Source organism: Meles meles, chromosome 13, assembly GCF_922984935.1.
Source record: "Meles meles chromosome 13, mMelMel3.1 paternal haplotype, whole genome shotgun sequence".
NCBI classification, from domain to species: Eukaryota; Metazoa; Chordata; class Mammalia; order Carnivora; family Mustelidae; genus Meles; species Meles meles.
Window position 1 is genome coordinate 79900882 of NC_060078.1, and position 24478 is coordinate 79925359.

The window sequence follows — 24478 nt, forward strand, 5'->3', positions numbered from 1 at the left end:
TCGGCAGGGAAAGCTTATCCAGAAATGGGAGCCCAGGGTCCTCTGTGGCTGTTGCAAAGGAATTCCCGAAGTCCCCGCTGGAGGCCCGTCTGGTCCCGTGTGGATGCCAGGAACAAAACCGCACACTCCCCCCATCACACACAGGCAGGCTTCGACCGAATGCCCTGGTCTGACCTCCAGCAGATGGGAGGTGTGTGAAACGGTGTTCGTCACACACTGGGCCTCAGGACACACCTGTAGCTTGAAGTCACTTCACACCTGAGCATGGGGTCGATGCCTGGCCCTTCTGGGGACCCACAGCACGGGACACGCCCATGATGGGCACAGTTCTGGGTAAAAACACCCTGGCCCCAGCACCAGCACACGCATGCTCTCTGCCCCTCTGCTGGGTTCACTTTTCGATCTGATACTTCCTTCCAAGTCTACATCTACCTGTCTCTGACCCTGCAGAACCCGAATAGCTCAGGGCTAAGGGCAGACCACAGAGCCAAACAGGTGCGGCTCTGCCCCCTTTCTCGCTTGGAGAGATCCCTTCAGATTCCAAGCCCCGGTGAACGCGTTCATAAAACGGGGAGGGGCCACACCCCCCAAGACTATCAGAAGGACAAAGGAGGACTCTGTATAGAGCATTGGCACCCTCTCAGACTACAGTCACGACAACCCCCATGCCAAATGGTAAGTGGCGGCTAGGTCCCTCCCTGTCCCAGATGTCCGTTACCGTTTGGCTCCACAATGACAGCAAGGCCACCTGAGACTTACTTCCGGCGACAGTGTGCCAGGAGGCCCCATTGACGGTCCCGTCCTCTTTCTGGAAGTCCTCTGTGTGGCACACCCTCCGCCTGGCGTCGGTCATGAGGCGGTGCGTGGAGGCGTAGGAGTAGGCCAGCCAGCGGAACACGTGGTCGTCAGGCGTGGGGCTGGGCTCCTGCGTCTTCCACAGGGACCGCACCATGTCGTAGGGGTAAACCACCACCAGCTCGCCCCCCTGCAGGTTGCCGCCCAGGACAAAGGGGATTTTCTCCATCCAGGCTATGACAGCCCTGGTCTCCACCGCCACCTGTGAACGCGGCACATTTAAACGGGCTTTGAGAAATAAAGATCGGAAGGAAACTGCTTCCTCTCCCTACTTTCCAAACAGGGACATGGTTGAAAGAACCACCATTTTGTGGAATACTTGTAGCAAAAAATGCAGAATTTCAAAATCAGGCTGAAGCAAGCTGGGTATTTTGCAAATCGTGGATAGGAATATTTTCTGTAGGAATATTCCAGGTCGTGCCCACGGGGAAAAGACAGAGTTAGCGCATCAACACTCGGCAACTCCAATGAATCGAAGGGCCAGGCATGTCTATCTCCAGCTCCAAAGAGCAGAGAAAGAGAGAAAATCAACAGAATGCATCTCCCCAGGGAAGAACATACACACCCAAGGAAAACATCAACCCAGAATATGACCAGCCTCTAATCCAGGGGCTGGTAGCCTCTTTCTGCAAAGGACCAGATGGGAAATACTTTAGGTTTTGATGGCCATGTGGTCTCTGTCCCAACTATCCAGCTCTATCCTTGTAGCAGGGGAAGCACCAGAGACAACACGCAGATGAACAGGGCTGGGTTCCGATAAGACACTGTGTACACCAACGAGCCTGGGAGGAAAGTAGCCCACCTACAGACTGCAGCTGGCCAGCCCCTGCTCCACAGAGCCTAGTCTGGTGGACAGCCCACGGCCAGCTTACAGGAAAGACAGAGCGTAGGTTCCATGACACAGACAGGATATAGCCGGCAGCACCCAGACCATGGAAAATGTGTCAGGACGATCTAATCCGGTTGCTGGCACCTTAGTTGTTACAAGATAAGCAACGAACTGAACGACAGCAAAATTGCGAGGAAAAAAAGGCAGGAAGTGAAGCAGGAGGAAGTTAAGGTTAAAGGAGACAGGAAAGCCAGTGCTCCTGACCACATGAGGGAGCTTCGCTGGCTCCTGACTTCAGCTATTAAGAGGGGCGCCCGGGTGTCTCGGTAGGGTAGGAGGCCTACTCCTGATTTGGTCTCAGGTCCTCATCTCATGGGTCGTGAGCTCGAGCCCCGCATAGGGCTCCATGTTCAGTGGGGGAATCTGCTTGAGATTTTCTCATTCCCTCTGTCCCCGCAAAACAAGTAAATAAACCTTAAAAATCAAATCTGAGAGAGATAATAGGGCAAATGTGAACCCTGCCTGGATATTTCATAATACTAGAAATCATTGATTTTGATAGGATAATGGTAATTGTTTATGGTTTTCAAAAAGACTCTGAGCTTTTAGAGATACTTACCAAAATATCTGCACATGAAATGACACCACTCCCGGGATTTGCCTCAGTAATTCTGGGGAGGAGGAGGAAGCGGGTGCAGATGTAGATGGATGAGAAGGACAGATATTGAAGCTGAGATGGGCACACCAGGGCCCTGAAAGCTTTCGCTTCAGTTCCGTAGGGTTGTCATTTTTTTATGATAAAAAGTTGAAAGAAAGAAAGAAAGGAAGGAACAAATGAACAAAGGAAGGAAAGAAGGAAAAGAGAAAGAGGGAAAGGGAGGGAGGGAGGAAAGGAGGGAGGGGGAAGGAAGGAACTCACAATGTTCGAAGCCACAATTAGAAAGCCTGATATGGTCAATATTGATATGAATTCAATTATTTATCCTAAGTTACTGATTCCTACGAAGAGAATTCCAGCAGAATAAAATTTGATAATGGGAAAGAAATAAAGACTGGAAATGGCTTGGCTGCGCAGTACAGAAAGTTGATTGAGGAACGAAATTGACTTAGGGTTCATTAAGTTGTGTTTTTCTTCCTAAACACATCAGGGGCCCTGGATGGGACTGCTCGTAGAACTTGGCTCATTCCGCAGTATCGTCGCTGGTCCCTGCTTGTACTCTGCTCTATGTTGATAAAATAAACACCCATTAACCCGCCGTCTGTGCCCAAAACCAGATCTTAAGGACAATTTCTGTGTAATACGTGATTCCCTCTGTCCCATCCTCCTGTTTTGCACTCAGAGGTAAGCACTGTATCCTCAACGATACGATTCACATTCTTTTTGTTTTATCCTAGATGTGCATGCTTAAAAATATATTATTTGGTTTTACTTGTTTTTGCTCTTAAAAAGGAGGGGGGTAACCATAGTGATTGTTTTCTCCAATTTTTCCCCCTCAATTCATGTTTCCAAGGCGTATCTGTATTGTTGCATAAAAGCTGTAGCTCAGTCCTTTCCACTTTAGTACGAGGATGTCATCGTTTAACTGTCCTCGTGATAGGGGCAGAGAGGTAATTCTCAATTTTTTACTGTACTGAACAGTGTTTGTTTGCTTGTTTGTTTGTTTTTTGAGCTTTCTTTGGGTGTACATGTGCTGAAATTTATCCTGCGTAAATTGCCAGAAGTGGGACTGCAGAGTCATAAGAAATACACATATTCCACTTTACAAGATAATCAAATTATTCTCTGAAGTCGCGGTGCTAATTTACACTCGCACCCACAATGCATTAGAGAGCCACTGGCCCCATATCCTCTCCAGCTCAGCCACTGTCAGACTTCTTAATTTGCCAACCAGTGGGTGTAAAATGTTCTCTTATTTGCATTCTTTGGTACTAGTAAGGCTGAACATATTTTCATGTTTATTAACCATGTTTCCTCTTCCACGAATTGCCTCTTCATATTCTTTTACCCATTTTTCTATTGAGCTGTTTATATTTTTGTTAATAACTTATTTGTTATTCTTTATGTACTTGAACGTTTTAACTCTTTTCCAATTTCCTCATTTGTAAATAATTTCTCTTGGTTTTTAGCTTCTCTTTTATGGTTTTTAAAATTTTGATGAGCAAGCTTTCTTATGTCGGTTATGTAGTTGAGTTTATTAATCTTTTATTTTATGATTAATGTCATTTAAAATAGCCTTTTCCCTGAAACTAGTTATCTGTATTATAAAGTTTCACTAAGAGATTTTCCTGGGAGTGATGATTAAATCTTCAAATGATTCTTTCTACAGACAAATCCCTTCATATTATTTCTTGGTTTTTCTCTTATTTCTGCTCTTACTTTTTGATCACAATCTTTATACATTTTGGTGGGTTCTTCTGTTATTCATTTGCTTGTTTCTTTAGCTAATTTTTAGCCTTTCTTCTTTGGAATATAATCATTGAAAGGTATAAAATTCCTAAAAGTACAGGAGTTTTTGTGGCACTCTATCAATTTTGATACATAATGTTTTCATTACTGTTGGGTTCTAATTATTTTTCAGTTGCTAGTAGTCTTTTTCTTTGATTTATTATTTAGAAGTATTTTTCTTTAATTTTCTAAAGAGGTGGTGATATTTTCATTAGCTTATTTCCTGTCTTCTGATTGAATTGTATGGTGGTGAGAGCATCATGGTCTGACTCCTATTCTCTGGAACTGGCTGAGATTTCCCTTAGAGCCCAGAGCATGTCAATTTTTGAAAATGCTCCAGGGTGGGGCGCCTGGGTGGCTCAGTGGGTTAAAGCCTCTGCCTTCGGCTCAGGTCATGATCCCAGGGTCTTGGAATCGAGCCCCGCATCGGGCTCTCTGCTCAGCAGGGAGCCTGCTTCCCCCTCTCTCTCTGCCTGCCTCTCTGCCTGCTTGTGGTCTCTGTCTGTCAAATAAATAAATAAATCTTAAAAAAAAAAAAAAGAAAATGTTCCAGGGAATACTCAGGAAAATATATTATCTACCTAGTGTTGTAGACTTCTTATAGATCCCTATGTCAAGCTGTTGACTGCTTTTCAAGTCTTTATCTTTGCTGACTTCTTATCTAATGTAACCACAACTGAAAAAAATGTTGGTGGTAGAGGATCTGTGTAATTCCCCATGTGTTTCCCAAAGACCACAAGCTCAGAAAGCTAAATTCTAGTCTTAAAGCAAAGACTGATATCCAAGGACTTTCTCTGACTAAGCTGAAGAATTCCTTATTTCTCCTAGCCACGGGGCCAAGAACGTTGGCAACCATATTCCAATTCTGGTCCAAGAGTTCCCAAATGATAATATCACTTGAATTCTCAGCCTTACCAGATGTCATCAATACGTTTGTTTGAAAGAAAAGTGTGTATGGGGGTGGGGAGGATTGTATAGGATGGAATTGGGAAATGAAGAGAATACAGAAGACTCAGAGGCCCTGAACGCTTTATCTATCCCCCATAAGCTACCCATGGGTTCCCTAGCCACACCACAGACACTGCCACTGTCTGTCTATGTCACTTGACTGGTTGCTTCCTGAGGGCCTGGATAACACCATCCTATGCCTCCCTAATGAGGCAACCATGCTGGCCTTCCTCCAGTAAGTAGTGCCACCCATGGGGTATGCTGGAGCCCGAGAGCAGAGCAGGGGAGTTGCCTTCTATCCATTCATCATTTCTCCCTTGGTTCCTCAGGGACAGAAGCCAGTTATTTTTATTTTTGTTTTCTTGAGCTTGCAATGTGCTTGCCTAAAATATAGGATTTTCCAACTTTCGGGAAGCCACAATGGGTTGACAGCATGTTTTGATGAAATTCTGGCCAATGAGATTGAAGCCTAGTATGATGGAGGAAATCAAGGAATGATTCTTAAAATTAACTGAATTGTCTAAGAGGAGGATCTTCTATATTCTTTTCTCTTTTTTGTTGTTTCTTAACTCCTTTTGTTTGTTTGTTTGTTTCTTAACTCTTGCTCCCCTCTTCCTTCACAGCCATGACAGTTGGAGCACCCGCCGCCATCTTGGATTTTGATCTTGAGAGTGGAAGTCATACACTAACATGGTGGAAGCAGAAAGATAGACGAGTCTTTGGTTCCTGATACTCACAGGGCTTCTGTCTGGCCAGGTTTCTATCCTCTGACTTTAGGGTACTTCTATGTGAAAATAAATAAATAAACAAACTTGTCCCTCATTAAGCTGCTGTCATTTTGGTTTTTTCCATTGTTCCCACTGAATCTAACCCTAACTCATAGAAGCAATCAAGGCAGCCCTCCTGAAGGACATATACGATCAGAGGTCAGGGGTAAAGAGGTAGATGACAGTGGTCAGAGGAGGCCATAAAAGGCATGCAAAATTTTGTGAAAATTCTTTCTTCCACAACACACTCTTTGGAAAAGAAGACTGGAAAATTTGAGGGAAGCATTTCTCACTCAATGTATTTCTTTTCTTTCCAAAGAAGCATGACATGTAATGATCCATGAGGACTTACTGAAATAAAATTAAGGTCTCTCAAGCAATCAGTAAGGTCTAAGGCCAATTTCATAGCAATTCCATAGCATGGCCGAAGCTGAGAGTAATATGGACAGTAATATGGCAGGGTTTTTGGCTTTTCGTTGTTGTTGTTTTCAAAGCCCTGTGTGGTTGTAAAGAAACCTAATTCAATGATTTCTCTTTTATGAAGAATATCTGCAAATATCAACTTTAAAGGTAGTTATTATCTAGCACACTTCCCCGCTTTGGGAGAAAACATGAAAGGGAAAAAAAATGGTTTTGTCTTGTTCTTAAATGTCAGATCTTCCGCAAATACCAGCGGGTGTTAACTTTGGCCTTCCACTGCTCTGCAAATGATGGGGTATTTTTACTCACCGTGGCATTTTCAGACAGAAACCACTCAGGGATTGCAATATAGTGATTGGGAACTTTCCTTGGAATGTTCTGTCGGTCCTCTGCCTCCCAGAGCAGTGTGTTTAAATCGGGGAAGTTGTTGTTGATGTCGATGCCGTCATGGGTCCAGCGCCCCAGGGACCAGCCACCCAGCTCCGAGCCCTGGGAGACAATGCCAAACGTGAGGAACCCGCAGGCTTCCAGACTTCTCTCATACAAGACGTCCCTGTCTCCAGGCCCACCATCCCCAACTGGGTGTATCTCTAAGCCTTACAGTTCTTCTGGCCCATACATGGCACCCAAGAGAGAACACTGAAGCGCCCTCTAGTACTACTTGGTGGGCCGGGGGGTAATACTGCCAAATCACCCCAAGAAGGAAGGCAGAGCCTCACCCCAGTCACATGGCAGTGTTCAAGAAGTATTATTACATCCCTTCCCCCAACCCTCTCACCCCCCCACCCAAGACCTTCTAGACTGGTCAAATAAAACTCTTGAGTAGGAATGAATCCAAGAGTCCAACATTGCAAAATCAACCACCACCACGTTAACACAGTCTCCCGGCCGTGCCCACGAGTTTGGCTTGCAAGCCCCTGACCAGAGGACCTTACAAATCGGGCACCAAAAATCCTTACCAACTCGGTACCCATAAATTACACCACCCCAGTTCCGTATTATCAGGCGTATGTGTGACAAGTACCAAGTACAATTTTCCACTTTATTCCCAGATAATACTAATAATAGTCTATCCACAACGTAACCCGCGTAAAGCCTACATCATAATTAGAACATGAAATGTAAAGGATTTCTTAGAATAACAAAAACAGCTCTCCTTGGAGCACTGAGAGCATGACAGGCCACAGATGAACTGAGGACCTGCCTTGATGCACACCTCCTCCAGGTTCAGAATTCTTTTTATCCTCTTCTACTGGATTATTCCCTCACATTCACTTTTTCCAGTGTGTTGGCCTGTCTACCTCTCAGGTGCCACGATTCCCAATTCCTGCTTTGCACCTTTCCGGCACCCTGGGGGTCTCCCTACCCCCACGGAGAGTCATTGAAAGGGAAGCCAGGACACGGAAGGGAAATCGACTCGTGGCCCAGCGGGCTCTGTGGTGGGGACCTAGCGGCTGCCCTGGCCAACCCAGGGCAGCGTCATTACCCCTTCGTAGGCCTTCTCATAGCCGTCGGGGTTGAGGGACGGGAGGATGTGAATCCGGGTCTCCTCCACCAGGCGGACGATGCGTGCGTTGCCGGCCAAGTACTCTTGGCACAGGAACTGCATGAGCAGAAGCGTCAGCTCCCGGCCCAGCACCTCGTTGCCGTGGGCCCCTGCGATGTAGTGGAACTCCGGCTCGCCTTTACTCGAGGACGGGAAAAATACAGTCCATAACGATGTTTCTAGCAGAACAGCCCTAACCATTTAGGATTAAAAAGATCTCTGAGTGATAGCAACTTACAGTTTTACCCCATCTCGTCTTACAAATGGGCCCCCCAAGTTCTATCACTACACATAAGGCACATAAGAAAATGTATAGAAAACTCAGAGATGATACCAGCCCCTGGGTAATCATCTTTATTCTTATTTAGCGAGAACGGAGAAAGTGATAGAGTACGTAAGGTTGAAAATTCACAAATTAAACACAAGCCAGGGTGATTATTTTTCTCTTTGCAGAGGCAATCGTTCTTCTCCAAAGAAGGTCCTATTAAATCTTACAAGGAGATAAGAGATGGATAAACAGAAGCAGAAGACAGACCAGCAGGGGACATCAGCACTGACACAATGTTGTAAGGGGGCTGCCTTTGAATTCTTCCTCTTCTCAGCTCAGTTTCTCCAGTGTTGGGGCTTATGAGAGCCTGGCACAGGCTGACAATACTTGTTCTCTCATTGGCAAAGCAACTACTTTTAAGGAAACGTGATTTTATCTGCAGATCAAGCCCTTACCCTTTCGAAGGAACTCTTGAAATACTGATGAATTTAGAGTTGAATGAAGCAGACAAACCTCAGACTTAAATATAGGGGATTTCTAAAGGACTCGCAGATTTACCAAAGAGAAAGCTGGAGAAGCCCCTCTGACCCAGAGAATCCAGGTTCCAGAGTGACTGAAGGAGAAATGGCTAAAGACAGGAAATGCTCAAAAATGGAATTAAATTGGGGCGCCTGGGTGGCTCAGTGGGTTAGGCCTCTGCCTTTGGCTCGGGTCATGATCTCAGGGTCCTGGGATCGAGCCCCACATTGGGCTCTCTGCCCAGCAGGGAGCCTGCTTCTCCCTCTCCCTCTCTGCCTGCCTCTATGCCTACTTGTGATCTCTCTCTCTCTGTCAAATAAATAAATAAAATATTTTTTTTTAAATGGAATTAAATTAAAAAAAATTTAGGGGAACTCCGTCTAACTTAAGTCATTAATAACTTAAGTTACTAATAACTTAAGTACAGAATTTTCTTCTATAAAAGGATTCAGTCCTAACCACCTCTGGCCACTTTTTTCTTTGGTCAGTGTGACCAACCTCAGAGCTGGAGAACAGAATGAAACATGGTTCATTCGGAGAAAAGGAAGGTATGACTCCCTTAAATAAGTCAACAGCCTCTAACACAGAACCCAAATTTGCAGACTCTTTGTGTGAGAGTGGTGTGTCGACAGCTCCCAGCCTGTTTCATGAATGTTCTCACGGAGGTGAGCCATCTCCTGGCCCTTTAAGTAGAAAACAGACATGGAGGGACAGGTGCGTCACAGAGGGGCAACCTCACCAACTTCGTGCTCGCCAGGATGATCTGAGATCTCCACGGCATACAGCTTCAGCCCCTGGTGGCTCTTGCCGATGTTGTAAATTCTGGTGATGTTGGGGCACATTTCGTTCACGACCTTCATCAGCTGAAAAACAGAACAGAGTTAAGGCTCTGAGCAGTGGTGGCTAAACGCTAAAGGAGCCGAGCTCCCCAGACCGCCACCTGCTGTTGCCTTCCCATAGCCCCCCGCATGCCCTCACCCTCCCCAAACACCAGCGCCATCCCCTCTGCCTGGAATGTTCTCCTCAGGTTGTAACTCTCACCTCCCTTGCCTGTGGTCTCGCCTTTGTACTGTGGTTTCCTGTTTTCTTTTTGTCTCCTCACTAGGCTACGGATCCTTTAAAGGACACACTGAGCCTTTGATCCCTACAACCCTGCCTAAATAAACATTTATTACTGAATATCCATTTTTTCTCATCATTTGGTGAGCATCTTTGATGTGTCAGGCAGAGGGAAGACACGGCTCCCATCCTCCCGGAGCTCACAGAGCAGCAACAAAGGGGAGTCACTGGAAGGCCCAATCCACGGACGCTAAGTAATGGGGTGCAGAGAAGCCATGATAACAGCGGGTCGTGTGGTGAAAAGGCGGAGAAAGCAGGCTTTGATGAGGAAGAAAAATTAGATGTGTGCCATTTCCTGAATTTTGCGTTTAAAGTTGAGCTTGCTAGACAGACAGCTTCAGTCTGAGGGGGTGAGACGAGCTGCCAGAGGAGGGAAGGGGGGCACTGCTAGTCACAGGAGCACAGACTGCCCTTGAGAGGAAGGAGCAGCTGACTACAAGGGCCGGCCATCCACAACAGGGCACAAGCAGAAACCCGCCATCACCGGGGAGACAGCATGCGAGGGAAATGTGCCCATCACCGAGGGGGACACGCACATGCTGCATGGTTGAAGTGGGACCTCGTGCCCTGCACCACAACTTCCCAAGGGACACAGTGACAATGTCACTAATAATGTCAACAATCGCATTAGCCACACAGTCCATTTCTTCCTTGACTTTCCCTGTCATGACTGCCAGGTGAAGTAGGTAAGGCAGAGTGATTACCCCCATTCTACAGATATGGAGACGGAGGCTCAGAGAACCACTGAGGGATTTGCCCAGGGTCACCCAGTGGGTACCAGGTGCTTTGGACTCAGGGCTCTTCTCCATCCCTGCAGGTGCAGCAAAGCAATGAACACCAGTCCATCTTGGCCGCCCGTTTCGTCAGTGGCATGCCATGATCATTCTGAAGATGGCCACAGTGCACTCACCCTCTGCCTTGGGGTCCCGCATACTAGTCCCTACGGACTGCAGCCATCCTCACCTCCCAGCATCAACCTCAGCAGAGGGCCCACTGCCTTGACTGGGATCAATGACCAGTTCTGTAGACATCGTTGCTCGAGTCATCTTTAACTAGGCAACAAACACAACTGTCCCGCACGCAGCCTGACTGTCCCTTGATGCCCACCCCCTCCTCCCTCCAGTCAGCTGCAGGAGCAACCTGTGTTCTTCGAGATCAGGACGCTAACACTGGAGAACAAGCTCTGCCTTCTGTCGGATGCACACTGAGCCATGGAGACATCTCTCTGTATGGGATGGTCTCAGCCATGACACACCAGTCACCTCCTCATACCCCAGCCATCCTAGCATTTCCCTCCTGGCCACATGACCTCTTTGTGCTGTGGTGTCACGAGCACCTTTACACATGAGAATGACACAAGCATTTGAGGGGTCTCCTTTATGAAGGTTCTTTACAGTTCTCTCTGCACAGAGAGAAATCCTCTCTGAAATGCCAGGAAGGGTTTCCCCAATGACCACCAGCCCCGTCAAAGACCTGGCTGGTGATCCACCTTGCTTATTCCTGAAAAGAACCTAATATGTCTTATTGGAGTTGCAGTCTTGATGGTTAAAGTGACAGTAAGGGCTAGAACTTCTTCCTGGCCTCAGAGCATGTTTCTCAGCTGGGAGAGGGAGGGAGGCAACATCACCCCCTCAGAGGTGAAAACTGGTTGTCTGGGGCTAAAGGTCTCACACATCACAATGCTTTGTGGCCCTCCAAATCTCAGCCCTACCCAACAAAATCTTACTCGTTAATATTTAATATAATGGGTTAAGAAATTATAAGAATTTATTAATTTATTAATAAATAATTAACAATTATTAATTAATTAATCGTTAATATTTAATATAATGGGTTAAGAAATTATAAGAATAAATAAGAATTAAGAAAGTGTCTAAAAAGCCTCCTGGTGGGAGGGGGTGATGATGAAACCAGATGAGAATGATCATCCAGAGAGCGCCTGGGCTTGCAGGGTCTGAGCCCTATCAAGACTCAGTTTTCCCATCCCGGAGACGGGAATACACTTTGCCAACCTCGTGTCTACTGAACCCTCGGGTCTGCTGTTTCCCTGCCCCTCTGCAGGAGAAAGAAACAGAGCCCTCTTCTCGAGCAGTTCCGTTTCCAGTAATACACACCCTGTAAAGGATGCTGGGATGACAGGCACTGTGTGTGTGATGGCACTTGCTGAGGTGCTTCACCCTCTCCTCGGGAGCGCCGAGCCCCGAGATGTCCCAGCGCTCCAGGGCAAGAAGGCAGCGGGGAAGAGCATGCTCCGTCCCCTCCCTGGAACATTCTGCAGCATCACGATTACAACTATGGGGACAGCATGGGAAATGGCTCGTGATCCTATATTAACTGAGGAACGCAGGGCAAAATTATCCCCATGCTCTCATCGAAACTGAATGAATTCTGCGAATGCCGAGACAAACCCTGGACAGGAATGGGGGAAAATGCAAATGGCTGATTCTTGAGGGCGGTGGGCTCAGGGAAGACAGGGAAGACTGTCAGGGAAGACAGACCTTAGATTTTGGGTTTGCATTTGATGTTGGCATAATATTGTTTCTCCAATGAATTAAGAGGTTTTTAAAAAGGGCGGGGAGAAGAGAAAAAGTCCCCTTCCACCAGCTTTAGTCATTTGCTTGGGAAACAGGCACTGTACCTGGTCCTGTGGAAGAGGAGTCCCAGAGGGCAGGAGGGAGAATGGTGGTAAGGGGCATTCCCGGAGGGGGGAGGAGGTGGGCTTGTCCAGGTCCACCGGCGGGCTGCCCTGCCCTGGCTTCTTGCTACTATCTCCCTCGCTCCCGGGCAGGCTCAGCCGCAGTCCCTGACCCACCGTCACTGCCCTGGAAATCAATGGCCCTCGCTGGCTGCCTTCGACCCATGTCTGCATCACAGCCCGCTTCGTGGCCAGCCAACCAGACTGCCTGAGCATTGTGCCCTGAAGGCACGTGCCCAACACCAAGGTCAAATCATGAACCTTTTCCTCAAAACCACTTATTTTCCTCCCTTTGTGGACAGTACCCCACCCTCCTCAGAAGCCTGCCAGACCCCTCTCTCTCTCCAAACTCATTCCAACAGGAGACCTAGGACTAGCCAGTCCTCCTCAGAGCTGCCTCTCTCTCATCCTTCTGCAGGCCTGCTGGCCCCTTTCTTGGGGACCACGTCCATCCCCACCAGTCTGCTCCCCACATGCCTTCCAGGTGGATCGCCCCAAAACACTGCTCTGCCACATAAAATCCTCCTTTGGTTCTCAGATGCTACACAAAAGCCTCTCCCAGCACTCAGGCAAGCCTCCTCTCCTAGCAGACTGGTGCAGAAGCATGCCACTCTGCGCCTGCCTCCAGCCCTTCGCTCTGGCTGCCTGGGGTGCCCTCCCTTCTGTCTCCGCCTGCCCAAGGCTGGCCAAAGGCCCCGGACCATAGCCGACCCCATCTGCAACCAAAGCCCTTCCCCAGCCAGCCAACTGGGTCGGTCACTCCTCCTTCCTATCCCCCAGCTACCTCCCTGGAAGTTCCTCCAAAGAACACATGAGTCTAGTACACAGTACAGAGCGACAGAGCCTCTGTCTTCAGGGTCCCAAAGGAAGGAGATGTAGATAGACAAAGAGGTGACACGGCACTGAGAAACGGTGACACTTGCCACGGAGGCTGGAGCACTCCTCGAGGGGTGGCCTCACTCGCCTGCGACACCAGCGTTGTGCAACCTGCTCGTTGCCCTCCCCTCCCCTTCCCTTCCCGGCGCCTTCAAAGTCAGTGCTCTGGAAATATGTCCTGCACGTATTCTCAGCACTTCCCATGCAATATGTTTTTCTATTTTCTCTCTTCTCTTCCTGCCTCGCTGCTGTTTCTCTCTCTCTCTCTCTCTCCTTTTTTTTTTTTTTTTTTTGTTTGTTGGAAATGTCTCTCTCAATACTAGGATAAACTAACATTTTTTTTTTTTTCTGCAGTAGAAAGATTTCTATAGTAACCCAGCAGACTCCACACGGGGAATTGCTAAAAATGCTGGCTTCTTTTTCATCCCCAGGAGCCAGGAATCCAAATGGCAAATCACTTCCGGCTTGAACACCCTTCAGGACTGAGAGCGGCTCCCCAGAGCGGTTTCCAGCTGAGGGCTGTGGAGCCCTGGGCTCACCCACCACCCATCACCTGCAGGAGCCGCACTGACCATTCCAAGTGTCCCCTGGGCTCTCCATGGCCAGGTGACGGTGAGCACAGCTGCCCACAGGCACGAAGTGCACTCCACTAGCCCTCCTCTTCCGGAAGGATCCCAATTTTCTTCCCGGAGCAACTCTTTACAGATACCGACTACCCAGAGTCTCGGTGCAGTAGCTCGTTTTAAATGCATTTAGAGTCATTGCTTCTGACATTAATTGCACCAGCTGAGGGGATATTTGCCTAGTTTCTGGGCTCGCAAAGAAACCCTGAGACGTGCAGTGAGCAAAGCTGTGTTAACCCGCAGGTGCCCCGTGCCATGGCAGGGTAGGCAGGATCTTGTGAATGCCGGTGATTCACAGACCTTGGCCCACACACAGCGTCCCAACTTCTGGAGAGTGAGACAGCGAGACCATTTCTTTCACGGGTCCCACCTCTAAGTCTAGGCTGGCAGGTGTCTGGGAGCTCTGGGTGAGTGTATCAAATTCAATGCCATTGAGACAAACTAGGTTTGTCGATTCCCTGGGATGAGGCAGAGAGGCCTCCGGGCTCACTGCTCCGACCTCAGGATGGTGGGACTTGGACTGGGCGGCAGGCTCCTTCTCTCGGCACCCACCAGCCCTTGCTTTGAGCCTCGCTAATTTGCCATTGGTGAATCCCTGTTCTGTGAATGGATTCATGAGGATACGTCGCTGTTCTGTCTCTTCAAACAGATCCTCAGGTATCCAAGGATTTTTCATTCGTCAGGCCTCCTTGATCTTTCCTAGCACCATGCCGGGGGCAAAGGCCAGATGCGGTTCCACAGGCAAAACACTCAGCAAGGGCCCTGCTCTTTCTCCTTGTCATAATTAACGGCTGGTCCCTTCTCCCTTCTGGGCTCAGCATGCAAACACTGTCCACAGCTCGGAATTACTTGGTTTCTGTAACTAAATCTGGGGATAAGCTCAGCTGGGACAGACTTCTGCTCCGAATGGCACGAAGGCACTGAGCTCTGTAAAGGTACGGGGCAGTAGTTCTGAAGACTGGCCATACGTTAGAAACACAAGGAGACCTGTTAAATATTTAGACCACTGGGTCCTTCTCCGAAGGATTCTTTTTAAAAAGTGGCTTGAGGTGGAGTTCAAGCACAGATATTTTTCCAAATTTCCCCAGGTGATTCTGTGAAAGAACCAAGATGGAGAATCAGAGAGAGAATAACAAGGGGGCAGAACTCTAGCTTTCCTTGGTGACCAGGCTTCCCCATCAGTAAGGTCAGGAAACAGTCCCTGCCCTCCGGGGCCGGTCCGGAGGGCTGACCACGTTGTTGCAGGTCAACTGCTAACACAGTAAATTAACGTGGGTCCTACGTGAAGGCTTCCGGCTGTTACTTTTATCAGTGGTGTTCTAGATCCTTTTTCTTCTTTAACTCTGCCTATGACTAATATCCTCAAGTCAGTTATCACTCGAACAGACAGTGAGTCGTAAGAACTATTATCAAATCAGAAAAGTCTGGGTCCAGATTCTGTTCCAACCACTTGCTGGAGAGGGAGCCCTCGTCTGGTCACCGGAATCCCCCTGAGGCATTCTCAACGTAGAGACTATAAGCATTCAGGGTGGCTTCAGAGAACCAAAACGATCATTCAGATTCCTCTATCCCAAACACGCCATCCTAATCTCTAGCAGAAAAACAAACAACAAACAACGCTGCTCTTCTGGGTACAGGATATAACGGCCCTGAGAAATCCAGAGCTTACCTGGCGCATTTCCTTGTGGCTGTGGTGCTTAAAATCCAGGTCGTCGGTGGTGGTCATTTCATTCCTTCGGTGATAATAGTTATTTGGATCTGGGGACAGAAATGTGGTTTGGAATTCACTCGGGTAATTCGGTTGCTTGCAGTGGCTCTGTTAGTTGCCTGATTCGCATGGAGACACGACCCAATCTCTAGCTTCTAACACGTGCACCGAGGTGAGAGAGTCAACTTTCAAGAAACATCTCAGGACTCAGAATTAGCCAGTGGTGGAGCTGGACCTGGAGCCAGAATGCCTGGTTCAAATCTCTTTTTCTATGAAGTGCTGTATGACCTTGGGTAAGTCCCTAGAGCAGTCTCTGCCTCAGTTTCTTTACCAGAAACAGGGAAGAAAGGTACCTCCCTCATTGGTTCATTAGTTCCATGGTTGGTATTAGCTGGAATAATCTATTTGCCTGGCAAACTGTTGGCCCTGAATGAATGGATGAATGAATGAACGAATGACTGAATCAGTGAACAAATATCACAATTGTATACATAAGCGGAAACTTCTGGAAGTATGGTGCTCACTACTAGTTACTCATCCAGCATTCAGTCCACTTCCATCTTTCCCAGCAGCAACCCTGTGTGGTTTGGGAATCACCCCAGTGCTTGCAGGAGACAGACCTTGCATCCCAGCTCGGGGAGCCTGCACGACTCATGTCAACCAAGCAGAGCCCAGCACATCCTGGCGACTCTTCCTGGTCCATATGGAAGGGGAGGACTTCAGTGGCACAGAGGAGCGACTGAGAATCTCTCCGGAGAAGAGGACAGAGTGAACCCCGCCAGCATCAGGACCTACTTCCAATCACGTGACTTGTCGAATTCCCTTACTCACTAAGCTGGGGGGGGGGTGTGGTTTCTATTGTTGGAGTCGGAGATCCCAACGGGCATGATCAGACTCTGAAACACGGGTCACCTACGCAGACTGGGATTCGGGGGTCTAGGATGAGAGGTCTGCTCTTGATTCTCTCCCCCATATAAATTGACCTTTTCCTTTAATACATGTAAGTAAGCCCTGTTGTTTATACAATTACGAGAACAAAGGATGCTCAGAAGAAAGGACAGGCTAGGGAAGAGGAGGGAGGAGGAGGATAAAGGGGAGGAGCCCGCAGTGGATCCGGAGGTCTTTCCCCAAACCCGACCCGCAGCCAGCCCCGTGGCATCTCCATCTGGACGATGAAGCCAGAAATCCTGGCCCGAGAATATGCTGCTTTAGACACAGGGGGCTCTCCTCACCCAGGCATCCTGTAGGCGAGGCTGGAGCCACAGCAGCTGTGGGTTTGGTTCAAGACGCTCAAAGGGGGGTGGGGTCCAGAGGCAGTGGCAGCGCGCCGGTGGCTCAGCGACGAGCATGTGGTCCGAGTGGTATCAGGAGCCGCGGGTCCCAATTTCTGCCACCAAAAGTGCTCCTCAGACCAGCACTCCGGCTGCCTGTGAGACCAGCGCAGACCTCCTGAACCCAAATCCACAGCAGAAACAATCCCTGCAGAGTCCCCAGGCTGGGAGTCCGAGGGGCACCATGTTAAAGTGCCGAGCACGCTGTAGCAGGAGCAGGCCCCGGACACACCCTGCACGTGAGGCCACCAACCAAGCCCCGGGCCGTGCCTTGCCAGGATCCACCCGTTCTCACCTTGAGAACCGAGGCTCTGTGTAATGAGGTCAAAATCACACAGACACCCAGACACCAAAAACCAGATTTTCATATCCACAAAAGTATTATCTGCCAATAATGCCACGAGAGACAAGGACCGGGCCTGAAGGGAGTGAATGTGAGGCAGGCTGCCATTTGGCCCAGGAAAGAACAGAAGCTGATCAGGTTTCGCCCAGGCCCCCCCAACACGTTTCCAGCACTTTCCTTCTGGGAGTGCAGGCTGACCACACGCAAGCCGCAGTCCCCTGCATTTCCCAAACCTGTATGTTTCAAAGCAAAGGTAAAGCATAGTTTTCCCATTAACTTATACTTCATTTACCCATATGATGTTTTCTAAGAGCTATGCAACACTCCCCAAGCCCCAGTGGCCTCTTTCCAAAACTCTGTAAAGCCCTTTCGTCTTCAAACACAAGTTATGCCTTCAAGGTTCTCAAAAAGGATTGAAGTAGAACTCAGAACTGTAAGTACAGAGGAGCTCCACGTTTGGCAACGTTCTGCCTTCCTAAAGACTAGTCAGTTTGCCTCACGACGAGGGTACAAGTTCCCGGGCGGTCTCAAAACCACCGATCAGTTCTCCTCACAACTTCCCATTGTCCCACATTTTGAGCAAGTAGTTGTTTGTCAATGGATAAAGTTTTACTGAGGACCTATTAAGAGCTCAGTACTACAGGTGAAGAGAATAGGTAAAGAGAGGAGTAAGACCCAAGTCTGGCCCTCTCAGGACCCCGAGGCTGCAATCCCAGCCAGTTAGTCAAACTGCTGGCACCTTCTTCTTTCTGTGGGCAAAAGATCCCCCTTTCCTGTGGGGAATCTATTCCAGATGTTTCAGATAAAATTGCCGTGCCCAGCATGCACTGTTTTGAGTATGTGACCAAGGTCGGGCCATAAAACACATGTCCTCTATCCACTGTCACTGGCTCAGAGGTGATCTGAAAATCCTAGGATCCAAGCTGGGAATCAGAAGACTTTCCTCCCAGAGCTGTAGGGGGAGAGTCTCCTACTGGAGTTGCTCAGATGGTGGGATGAATCTGGGGTATTGATCTCTCTGTCCGTGAGACGGACACGAGGGGAGCCCTGACCCCCTGGGAAGATCCCGACACAGGAGACCTATTCTTGCCTGAAGCCAGAGTCAGAGTCCAAGCCACCCCGGGAATTTTCATGTACGTGAGCCCCAATCCCTCCCCCCGTCAGCTAATCAGAGTAGGGCTTCTGGCATTGGAAACATAAGTCCTGATTCAGTCTGTGAGGCCTTTATCCTCACAGATGGAGCTTGGGAGAATCAATCTCCTGCTTTCCTTTGAGTGTGTGATTTCACACATCATATGGGCTAAACACCAGCTCATTCCTTCCGGAACACCTCAGCTATGCGGACGAACTCCCGACAGGGCGTGTAGAGCCTAAAACCATCCCCCTGACTTTTCTTCTCTTATTCAGCTACTTAAAATCCTGCTTGGCCTGAACTTGCCTATGGATTATGCCTTTTGGAGGTTGAACGATCCCCCCCCCCCACAAAAGGTATGTTGAAGTGCTAACCCATAGCCCTTCCAGATGGGGCCTTATTTGGACAGAGGGTTTTTACAGAGGTCAGCAAGTTAAAATGGGTGATTCAAGTGGACCCTGACCCATTTGCCTGGTGTCTCTAGCAAGGGGGACGGATGCAGACACAGAGGTAGGCACGTGGGGAGAAGGTTCTGTGGAACTGAGAGCACAGATGGGGTGAGGCGTCTACAAGATAGGGAACCCTTGCCAGATGACTCCCCAGAAGCTGGGGCAGAGACAGGGGCAGGTCACCCTCCCAGCCTCCGAAGGACCAACCCTGTTGACGCCTTGATCTAGGTAGGACTTCTGGCCTCCAGATCCGAGACAGTAACTCTCTATTGTTCCAAACCACCCAGGTCTGGGCAGTCTTTACGGCATCCCGAGCAGACTGCTAATAACCAGGACATTCCTACTTCCTCACCGCCGTGGACACCTGCTCTTCCCATCCCCACACACACGCCAGCTCAGTCCACGGGGCTCTTTTCACGACAACAGTGATAATTCCAGGCCAAAACGCGTTCCTGGAAATCCAGGGTCGGGGGATCAAGGCTTTGCTGTTTGCTTGCGTTGGGGACCTTGCCCGACAGGAGCGGGTGCTCAGTAGGGAGCGGAGAGGCTATCTTTGATGGAAAGGAGAATCCCGTGCAATCCCAAATCGCTGGGCTCACGATGCCTTTGACACTCCTCTCCAGGGCAGGCGATCTGTAGAGGCAGAGACTAGAGGTCACAGGGATGGCGGAGGGGATCTGGAAGTGACGACTCGATGGGCCCGGGGTGGGTTTATGGGTCCACGAGGAAATTCAGAAATGGACAGAGCCGGTGCTTGTTGAGTATGCTAAATACCACGGCCCCGTATCTTTAAAATGGCTCAGTGGACATTACAAGAGATTCACCTCATTTTTGGAAAAAAAGGGCTGCCCGCCTCAGGGCGCTCTCTGAGGACGAGGAGGCCACCGGAGGCTCCTAGCCACAGCAGATCTTCCTGTACCTGCCTCGAGGCCAGCCTCGCCCCAAGGAAGTGCCCGCCACTGTGTCCCTGCGACCTCCGGCCCCGACACCCCCAGCACACACGCCTGAGTGCAGGCGGCCTGGGACCAAATGCAGCCCGAGCACCAACGAGCTGGCCCCCCCGATGAAAGCAAGTCACCTCTGCCCACAGCCCACCTGACTGCTCTTATGACAAGGTCATGCCAAGAGGAGCCAGGGGAGGGCCAGGAAGCCCCAGCAGAGCCCGTGTTGCTGTCGGGTCATTACTGTCCATGGAACCATCAAACCCAGGGCTATAGGTGTTTCCGAGGGGGGAGCAGCACATCACTCGGGCTTGTTTTCCTTTCACCCCCATTTTCTATAATCCCCCCGCATCACCGCTCTGCACGCAGAAGCCCGCAAGCCCTCTGATAGCTTGGCTGATGCCACTTCTGATGTCTGATGCCAGACAGTCCTGGGGCCAACGTGCAGCCTGAGTGACGGGAGGAACCCTCAGAAGAGACGTTTGTCCAGAGTGCTGATGTTTCTACAGTTCCCCAGCAATCAACATGGGGCACTTGGACCAAGAAGAGAAACCGAGGCTTATTTAAACTCAGTAAGGGCCACACTGCCCTCAGTTGCAGGGAGGACAGTGGCCGCCAGCAAGGCTGGATCCCCCTGAAGTGAGTGGGGTTCCCTGGGGTAAGGATGCCCAATACGCTTCCCTAGTGGCACTGTGAGAGCTCCTGGGGCAGTGAAGGCATCTGTCCTCTCCCCAAATCCCTGGGCCCTGCCTCAGAACAGGCATATCCTATGTGTTTGATGCAGGAATGCACGAGTGAGGAATGAATGAATGAATGAATGGGTGGATGGATGGACAGACAGCCCAATCAAGGGAGGCATTCTGGTTTCTCGAAAAGTAGAGGTTTATCCCCATCAACAGGTCCTAAGAGCAACACACACAGAGGGCACAGAGGACAGAACAAAACCAGGACAAAAAAGGAGACATCTTCTCTCTCAACTTCCCACCATCCATGGGGGCTGCTGACCTTAGAAACAAACCAAACGGTCTAAGCAAAGGCAGTAGAAGAAGAAAGGAGGGGAAAGTGGGAGAAACAACATTCGTTCCACATTGTGCGGGGACACACTGCAAATGGCTCCTGCTGAGCCTTCGGTGGGGGAGGGGTCTGTGCATCAGGAAGCCGGCCTGCATTCCAGCGGAGCAACAGAGTCCTTCTCATGGAACTCATGGCTTTGAAAGGCAAGGCTCCATCTAGCCAGGATGGGAGAAGGGCAGAGAGATCCTGGTCTGTAAAAAAGAAACAGGTGTTCAAAGCAAAGAATGGGCAGAACACATGAACAGACACTTCTCCAAAGAAGACATACAAATGGCTAACAGACACATGAAAAAATGTTCACCATCATTAATCATCAGGGAAATTCAAATCAAAAGCACATTGAGATAACACCTTACACCAGTTAGAATGGAAAAAATTGACAAGGCAAGAAACAAGTGTTGGAGAGGATGTGGAGAAAGGGGAACCCTCTTACACTGTTGGTGGGAATGCAAGCTGGTGCAGCCACTTTGGAAAATAGGGCAGAGATTCCTCAAAAAGTTAAAAACAGAGCTACCCTATGACCCAGGAATTGAACTACTGGGTATTTACCCCAGAGATACAGATGTAGTGAAAAGATGGGGCACATGCACCCCAATGTTCATAGCAGCAACATCCACAATAGCCGAACTGTGGAAGGAGCTGAGATGCCCTTCAGCAGATGAATGGATAAAGAAGATGTGGTCCATATACACAATGGAGTATTACTCAGCCAGCAGAAAGGATGAATACCCACTGGGACTGGAGGAGATTATGTTAAAAGTGAAATAAGTCAAGCAGAGAAAGACAATTATCATATGGTTTCACTTATTTGTGGAACATAAAGAATAGCACGGAGGACATTAGGAAAAGGAAGGGAAAAATGAAGGGGGGCAATCAGAGGGGGAGACAAACCATGAGAGACTGTGGACTCCAGGAAACAAACTGAGGGTTTTGGAGCAGAGGGAGGTGAGCCCAGTGATGGGTATTAAGGAGGGCATGTATTGCAAGGAGAACTGGGTATTAAACGCAAACAACGAATCATGGAACACTACATCAAAAACTAATGATGTACTGTGTGGTGATTAACATAAATAAATAAATAAACAGAAAAAGAAAAAGAAAAAAGAAACAGGTGTTTCAATATCATCCGTTCCCCTCCCCCAACCCGGAAGCCCAAGAGACAGGAAGTCAGAGGAACACTGAGCCGGACAGGAAGTGGGAAGCAGAGGAGAGGTCTAGGCTGAGAGGGCACGATCTCAGCAGCATGACAGCAGTCCACGGATCCCCTTTGCTGGGATGACCGGGAGCCTTAGGGACAGAAATGCTGACTATCAGGTCTGTGTGGTTCTATGTTACATGCAGCAAAGCCCCATTTTTATCCCCAAACCTCAGAAGTGAGCCCTCACGTGACTCAGCATCCTCGGAGGCTGTTGCTCTCAAATCCAGAGGGAAGGGGGATGATGGCGTGAGCTGACCAGGAGCAGCACTGAGAGAAGGCACGGGAAGCAGGAGGCAGAATGCAACCCCTGGCAGGGGCAGGCGAGCACTCCAGCTAGCCCCAGAAGTACCGGGGGTCGGAGAGGAAGGGAGACTCAGGTCCTTCCATAGGTACATGGGGAGGGCTTGGGTCATCTCAGGGGGATGCTTTAGGAAAGGGTGATGCAGGAGTGGGAGGACGTAGACCCAGTTCTACAGGGAAGCTCGTGTCTCTACTTCAGATGTGGGAAAAGCAAGGCGTGGAGTTCTCCCACAAGTTGCACAGACCACAGGTGCTGGGGGATGATCTCACCAGGAACGCATGCCCTTTCTGTCCACCCGGCTTCCCTGAACGGGGCGTGAATTCTTCTCTCTCTCTCTCTCTCTCTTTTTTTTCAGGTCACACAAGGCCCAGGCAAGCAGTAACAAGGAAGGCAGCCCATGGCTGGCTGGGACACCGCCCTTCCCGGGACCGCTTCTAGCTTCATCCTGAAGAGGTTGAACACGTCGCCCTTAGCAAAGCAAGACAAAAAAAGGGCCACAGCAACTTCATGTTCCCACACCTGTCTTTTCAAAATCCAGGCCGCGGCCCAAAATAATGACCAATGCCAGGACGAGGAGGTACTCGGCCTGTGGCTTTCGTGAAGAAAAGCAGCAAAGCAATTAGACTGACGACGTCTCCTGCAGCTCTGCTGACCCAGCGGAGCCCATCCGTCCCCCCGTTTTCTCTGTAATGATGGGGGGGGGGCTGGCTGAACCAGGTCAGCAAGACGGGTGGTGGTCTCACGATTGGAATATGTGCTCAGGGACTTATGCCTGGGAGGGCATGGGCACGAGGGAGAGGGAAGGAGCGGCAGCGTGTCCAGCGGTCCTGGCCCACCCACGGGAAAGATGGTGGGACATCTGCCCTTAGCAGTTCCTCTGTGCTGGGAGGGAAAAGAGCTCCTGTACCCCGACCTCCTCACAGCTCTTCCCAAGTTCTTGAGCTGAATCCAAGAACCCCAGCCCTGTGCAGATCGGGGGGCAGTCGCTCGGATCCGGTGGCAGGGAAGACGAGGTGTGAGGAGTGGCACTTATCCCTGGGAGTTTGGAATCACACCTTCACAGCACCAGGGCTCACACACGGCCATCCCCGGCCCTGAAAGTCATTTCCCGGGCCCCTGGGTGTGCTCCTGTCGCCCTGTGGGGAAATCGTATGCAGAGCAACAGGGCCCTTTCCAGAAACAGATAGCACACACGCAGTATTGTTTACAACAGCAGCAGAGCTGAGAACCACCAGCTCTCTGACCTTGAAGTCGGCCAGCATGCACCTTAACCTGAACTATTCATTATTAAAAAAATGTATGTTAGGAAGCCCTCCCCAGTTTCTGATATGCATAGATCTTTAATGCATGCTCATCCAAAATGGGCAAGTCCATTCAAATGTGGGGGAAAGGACTTCTTTTTACTTTTACTTATTTATTTTAGAGAAAGAGAGAGAGAGCACAAGTGCAGGGGGGCAGGGATAGAGAGAGAGAGAGTCTCAAGCAGACTCCGTGCTGAGTGTGAAGCTCGACCTGGGGCTTGATCCCAGGACCCTGAGATCATGACCGGAGCTGAAATTAAGAGTCGGCCTGATTTTTCTTTCTTTCTTCTTCTTTTTTTTTTTCACCTTTTAAATAATGAACAACCAAGAGGATATTATGTTAAGTGAAGTAAGTCAGACTGAGAAAGACAAGTACTATATGATTTCACTCCCATGTGGAATCTCAAAAAAACAAATATATAAACAAGTAAATGAAAAGCAGAATCAGATCTGTAAGTACAGAGAACAAACTGGGGGTTGCCCGAGTTGGGGGGACGGTGGGGTGGGGGTGGGGCAAATATGGACGAAGGGGAGCGGGAGATCCAACTTACGGTTATGGAATGACTAAGTCACGGGAATGAAAGGCACAGCACAGGGAAGGCAGTGTCTGATCCTGCAACTGCATTTACAGTGACAGACGGGAGCTACATTCGCGGTGAGCACAGTGTAGTCACCGTGCTGCATGCCTGAAACTCATGTAACGTTGTGTATCAACTATGCTCCAATAGACAAATTGGGGGGGAGAAAAAGAAGAATAAAGTATTTTTTGAATTAAAAAAAATTTAATTG

General features: G+C 49.3%; 1 protein-coding gene across 2 annotated transcripts in view; it reads right to left on the minus strand.

The window, feature by feature from the left end:
• The window catches only part of CPXM2 (carboxypeptidase X, M14 family member 2), a 135057-nt gene that overhangs the window by 12042 nt on the left and 98537 nt on the right, over window positions 1-24478 (minus strand). Inside the window, exons 7-11 of one of the 2 annotated variants that reach the window (XM_046026166.1) lie at window positions 15581-15669; window positions 9338-9461; window positions 7752-7948; window positions 6575-6754; window positions 760-1057 (exon numbers count right to left, since the gene is read on the minus strand). In XM_046026166.1, coding sequence (XP_045882122.1) covers window positions 760-1057; window positions 6575-6754; window positions 7752-7948; window positions 9338-9461; window positions 15581-15669 — 888 coding nt within the window. Of the gene's footprint in view, window positions 1-759; window positions 1058-6574; window positions 6755-7751; window positions 7949-9332; window positions 9462-15580; window positions 15670-24478 lie in introns of both variants that reach the window. The other variant, XM_046026167.1, reaches the window with a different exon arrangement.